Raw genomic sequence first — 6,000 nt, forward strand, 5'->3', positions numbered from 1 at the left:
TCCTCCTCCCGGGCGCCCTGGGCTGCGCACACCGGCTGGCAGAGGCCACAGGAGGCATGTCGCCCAGGAAAGGGGGAGCATCCTAGGACTCGGGGTGAGCCCCGCCTTCCCGCCGGCGGGTTAAGGAGGCCTGGGGAGGGGGCCCCCCGGGGGAGACCCCCAACCCGTTCCTCCCGCTCGCGCCCCGCAGGGTGGCCCGCCGCCGAGGCCCCGACCCTCGGAGTCCTGGCCGAGGACGCGGCCGCTTTGTCTGGGCTCAAGGCGCGTCTGCGGAGCCCACCGAACCCTGAAGATTACCGAGAGCCTCGACCCCCCACCCCCAAGCCCAGCCTCAGCCTCTCCCCCCTTGGGCGCCGGTTCACCACTTCCCAAAAGACCCCTTTGTCCGTCTGCAAAGCCCCAGGTCTACCCGGGAATGCCCACCCATTCACCCCCGCCCCCCCCCCAGAGTCCTTCTCTGACAATCGAGCCAGGCTGAAGGTTCAAGCCAACCCCTCCCAGTGTGAAGGACCTCACACAGTTCGGGGACCCCCTCCCCGAATAGCCCATTTGGAGATTTATTGAGGCATAACAACCATCCCGCACATGCCTTTTTGGCTTTTTCATTCTCTTCAGTCCCCTTCGACTACTTCTGTGTTAATTTTCTATCAAAGAACAGCGTCTTCTGTACAGATAAGCCGGCGTTTTGTTCACTTAAATTCTCATTACTTAGGGAAGAGCAGGAATATTAAGAAATGGAGCGCATTAAGTTTAGTGTGTGTGTGTGTGCGCGCGCGCGCGTACACACGTTTTAGCCGTCCTGTGCCCCCGCCTCCCCACCCCAACGTGCAAGGGTTCTATCTTCGTCCTCATCTTTAGGGAAAAGAAAAACCAGGCTGGCATCTCTGCCAGTGTGGAGTTTCCGATAGCGACAGCAGACACCTCCGGATGAGGCAGGATTTCCGAAACAGGACTTCGAGCAGAGTTGACAACCAGGGGTCACATTCTCAGAAAAAAAAAAAAAAAAGAACGCTTCCAAGCTCTGTAAGCAACACAAAGTTGCAACCACCTCCTGGGTAAACTTCAAAGTCACAGAGGCTGGGGGGAGGGAGGAAGGAAGTGTGATATTTAGAGAACTGACTAGGGTGAAGGAAGATTCTGAACTCATCTAGACAAACTAAAGAAAAAGCAGAAATCTAGTCTGTGTGAAGTCGAACCCAGTTTCCAAAACTGTAACCATGACGCCCATGCATTTGACCCATGGACAGCAAACAAGGAAGTATCACTGGTTGACCTGGAGTTTCTAATTCAAATGATGATACACAGATCTAACTAGAAGCCAAAACACACACACACACACAATTGTAAAGAAGAGGAGACGCTTTTCCTACTTTCTGGGCTTTAACTTCAGCCTTTCAGGAAGCCAGCTTCTGCTGGTACCTCCCTTTAGAGCTAGCACAGAGAAAGACGGAAGGGCAATAAAGACATCTGGACCGAGTTCTGCCCTGGGACTAAAAAGGGCAAGGGTGCCCGTTCTTTGTTGACACTCTGCGGGGACTTCTTTGGCTTGCGAGCCCCGGCACCAAGGCAACTGTCACTATCACCGCGCAGGGCAAGTTGAACTCCTACTGAGAACCCGCCGTGGAGAAATCACACACCTCAACAACATCCTTTGTTATTTACTTCACCAGACTAAGCGCTCACAGGCGGACCCCACCGCCAACACAACCCCAACCCTCACTCGATCGCTTCAATTCACATCTCATTCACGGCTGGACTTTTTGTCAGATCCTAGAATGAAGCTTTGCATTTACCCGATGAGTTGCGTCTCCTGGTGCTCCTCGGTCCGTGCCATCTCTTTTGTCTTATAAAAGATCAGGAGCAGACTGATCGTGCAGATCGTCCACCTCTTCCTGATGGAGCGCATCTTGGGTGCCCGGGAAACTCCTGGTGGCCCCAGCTCCCTCACCTCCTCTTCATAGAAAGATTCCTTTAGGGGGAGAGGTAGTCGCGGGGCGGGGGGGCAAGATCTGTAAAAGCCGAGGAGACCGTGGAGCCGGGATCTCCCCAGCAGGTCTCGAGGGTCCTCTGCGGCCGACCTCCGGCTGGTACCCGAGCGCTGCGCCGGGCTCTCTCTCTCGCGGTTCCCTCCAGCTCTGCCCGGGTCGGTCCAGCGCCTCCTCCCTGGGGCTTCGGTTCCTTTGCAGGAGAGACACCTTGTGCATTGGAGGTGGCGGCCGCTTCTGCAGCGGGGTTCGGGGGCGTCACTGGCCCTTCCCTTTTTGCTAGCATGGAAATGATGAGCAAAGCCAGCCAATCACGGCGCCGAGGGGGCGGAGGCTGCTGTTGCCTTCGGTCTCCGGCTGCTGCTTGCAGAGTAACGTCGCCGGCATTGCCTGCGCGGTGCGTAGAGAGGAAGCTCGCGAGCTCAGTCGTGTACAGACACAATCGCGCTCACACACACACACACACACTCTCTCTCTCTCTCTCTCTCTCACACGCACGCACCAGTGCTCGCACACCGTGGGAAGAGAGAAGCGCCCGAGGAAAAAGTCAGCTCGTCCTCTCGGGACAGCAAAGCTTGAGCTCGATCTGGGAGGCAGGGCGCACCTAGATAGTCTTGTCCGCTTCCGCTTGGAGAGGACCCCGCGGCTGGGGACACAGATCGGAGACGCGATCTGAGAGCTGGGGGTGGCTAGCAAGAGGGGTAGCCGCTTCCAGGCGTCTTTGCTAAATATACACCCTCGCGCGCGCACACAAGCCAAACGCACAGCCTCCAGAGGGGAGTGAATGGGGGGCGGGAGGAGGAGGGGGTTGGAGGACATTTGATATGCTGGGCGCCGCTCGATCCCGAAAGGACAAACACACGCGCGCAAGAGCGGATCTCCCACTCCGGGTGGGTGGTGGATGACCAGCCCAGCTCAGAATCTGGCAAGGAACCAATGATGGCAGAGGTGTCATCGGGGACTTGATGGATATTTAGGAGGGTCGATCGCTGCCATTTGAAAACTCCTCACGCAGAAGTCAAGGAAACTCCAATCCCACTTTAACTTTGCTGCGGAGAGATCAGAGTCTGAGAAAAGCAGAATCTCCTTTTTAAAACGCAAGTGGACTTACGCGCACACACACACACACAGACCCATACATGCATACACATATGCACACACCCAGAAGAAAGAAGGGAGAAGAGAAGAAATGAAGGGAGGGAGGGAGGAAGAAGGGGGAAAAGGAAAAACAGCAAGCTTTTCTCTCAAAGTTAGTAAAGTGTATTTAGCCTAATTTTCACCCTCTCTTTCCCTCTACTGTTTTTTTGTTTGTTTGTTTGACTTACACCTTATTGTGTGGCGGGAGCACTTTTCCTTCCTAGATTCTAGTCTTCAGTTATAGTCCCTCTCCAAGTCTTGGGTCCCCTAGCCTCAGCCACTTAGTTTGCCTTGGTTTGGTTTTTGTGTGGTGTGGGTGTGGTGGAGGTGCCTGGGGGAGTCAGTCCTAAAGTGAGACAGTGTCTGGAAGCCAGAATTTCCCCCATCTATCTGAGCAGGACCCAGACTCTCTGCTTTTAGTCCTTCCCCCAGAGCCTCTCTCAATTCTGTTTCTTGTTCCTTCAGATTGAGCAGTGGCTCCAACTCCACCCTTGGCCCCTAGGCCTTCCACCTCCCTGAACTTAGAAATGGTGAGGTTCACCGCCAGTCCTCTGCTGGAGGGGAGCAATACTGGCAAAAAGTTTCTAGTCTCTTGACAGCGTAAAATAACAAGGATACCAGCCAACACCTTTGCTTAAAAACTTGGGATCCCTGGCGATGTTTGCCATTCTTCAGCTAAGATGTAGAAAGTTAAGAACCACTCAGGTCTCCAGCCTCCTATTCACAGCAGAGTGAAAGGAAGTTGGGTCTAAAAAGCTCAAAGGAGCAAGTAATTATGAACCTTTATTGACACTACAAGTGGCCCACCGGGAGCCTTTCGAGTTTATTGATGTCTCGGGAAATCCCACTTGCATTAATGCAGCTTGATCACAGTTCCTGCTCAACTAGCAGAAACTGCAAGAATAAACAGCTTCTTACTTAAGTGAGAAGGGTACCAGGATGCAGAGGAAGTGGGCAATGCATGGTTAGGATGTTAGCTAAGTTAACTTTTGATGTTTAAGCAGTAAACAAACATATTCTGAATTTCAAATAAAACACTATTTGCTGCTGCTGATGGAGTAATATGTATAATTTAATTAAATTCATCCTTCTTAAGCAATTCCTATTGACCAGAAAATGCCTTCGGTTCAGTTCAGTTCAGTAGCTCAATCGTGTCCGACTCATTGTGACTGGATGAATCACAGCACACCAGGCCTCCCTGTATATCGCCAACACCCAGAGTTTACCCAAACTCGTGTCCATTGAGTTGGTGATGGTATCCAGCCATCTCATCCTCTGTTGTCCCCTCCTCCTCCTGTTGACCCCCATCCCTCCCATCATAAAGGACTTTTCCAATTAGTCAACTCTTTGCATGAGGTGGCCAAAGTATTGGAGTTTCAGTTTCAGCACCAGTCCTTCCAATGAACACCCAGGAATGATCTCCTTTAGGATGGACTGGTTGGATCTCCTTGCAGTCCAAGGGACTCTCAAAACTCTTCTCCAACACCACAGTTCAAAAGCATCCATTCTTTGGCGCTCAGCTTTCTTCACAGTCCAACTCTCACATCCATACATGACCACTGGAAAAACTATAGCCTTGACTAGACGGACCTTTGTTGGTAAAGTAACCTCTCTGCTTTCAAATATGCTATCTAGGTTGGTCATAACTTTCCTTCCAAGGAGTAAGCATCTTTTAATTTCATGGCTGCAATCACAATCTGCAGTGATTTTGGAGTCCCCAAAAAATAAAGTCTGACACTGTTTCCACTGTTTCCGCATCTATTTCCCATGAAGTGATGGGACCAGATGCCATGATCTTCGTTTTCTGAATGTTGAGCTTTAAGCCAACTTTTTCACTCTCCTCTTTCACTTTCATCAAGAGGCTTTTTAGATCCTCTTCACTTTCTGCCATAAGAGTGGTGTCATCTGCATATCTGAGGTTATTGATATTTCTCCTGGCAATCTTGATTCCAGCTTGTACTTCTTCCAGCCCAGCATTTCCCATGATGTACTCTGCATATAAATTAAATAAGCAGGGTGACAATATACAGCCTTGACGTACTCCTTTTCCTATTTGGAACCAGTCTGTTGTTCCATGGCCAGTTCTAACTGTTGCTTCTTGACCTGCATATAAGTTTCTCAAGAGGCAGGTCAGGTGGTCTGGTATTCCCATTTCTTTCAGAATTTTCCACAGTTTATTGTGGTCCACACAGTCAAAGGCTTTTGCATAGTCAATAAAGCAGAAATAGATGTTTTTCTGGAACTCTCTTGCTTTTTTGATGATCCAGAGGATATTGGCAATTTGATCTCTGGTTCCTCTGCCTTTTCCAAAACCAGCTTTAACAGCAGGAAGTTCACAGTTCACGTACTGCTGAAGCCTGGCTTGGAGAATTTTGAGCATTACTTTACTAGCGTGTGAGATGAGTGCAATTGTGTGGTAGTTTGAGCATTCTTTGGCATTGCCTTTCTTTGGGATTGGAATGAAAACTGACCTTTTCCAGTCCTGTGGCCACTGCTGAGTTTTCCAAATATGCTGGCATATTGAGTGCAGCACTTTCACGGCATCATCTTTCAGGATTTGAAATAGCTCAACTGGAGTTCCATCACCTCCATTAGCTTTGTTCATAGAGATGCTTTCTAAGGCCTACTTGACTTCACATTCCAGGATGTCTGGCTCTAGGTGAGTGATCATACCATCGTGATTATCTGGGTTGTGAAGATCTTTTTTGTACAGTTCTTCTGTGTATTCTTGCAACCTCTTCTTAATATCTTCTGCCTCTGATAGGTCCATACCATTTCTGTCCTTTATCGAGCCCATCTTTGCATGAATAGTTCCCTTGGTATCTCTAATTTTCTTGAAGAGATCTCTAGTCTTTTCCATTCTGTTGTTTTCCTCTAT

At 50.2% G+C, this 6,000-nt stretch overlaps 1 protein-coding gene across 1 annotated transcript in view; it reads right to left on the bottom strand.

Annotated features, from left to right (window-relative positions):
- Window positions 1–2,229, bottom strand: part of ST8SIA4 (ST8 alpha-N-acetyl-neuraminide alpha-2,8-sialyltransferase 4) — a 103,577-nt gene extending 101,348 nt beyond the window's left edge. The window contains exon 1 of the mRNA XM_086413267.1: window positions 1,794–2,229. Coding sequence (XP_086269393.1) covers window positions 1,794–1,906 — 113 coding nt within the window. The 5' untranslated portion in view covers window positions 1,907–2,229. The remainder of the gene's footprint in view (window positions 1–1,793) is intronic.
- Between the last annotated feature and the right edge of the window lie 3,771 nt (window positions 2,230–6,000).

The sequence above is a fragment of the Bos grunniens genome, chromosome 7 (genome assembly GCF_055505025.1).
Source record: "Bos grunniens cultivar Pamir isolate PY7600 chromosome 7, Bosgru_T2T1.0, whole genome shotgun sequence".
Taxonomy (NCBI): Eukaryota; Metazoa; Chordata; class Mammalia; order Artiodactyla; family Bovidae; genus Bos; species Bos grunniens.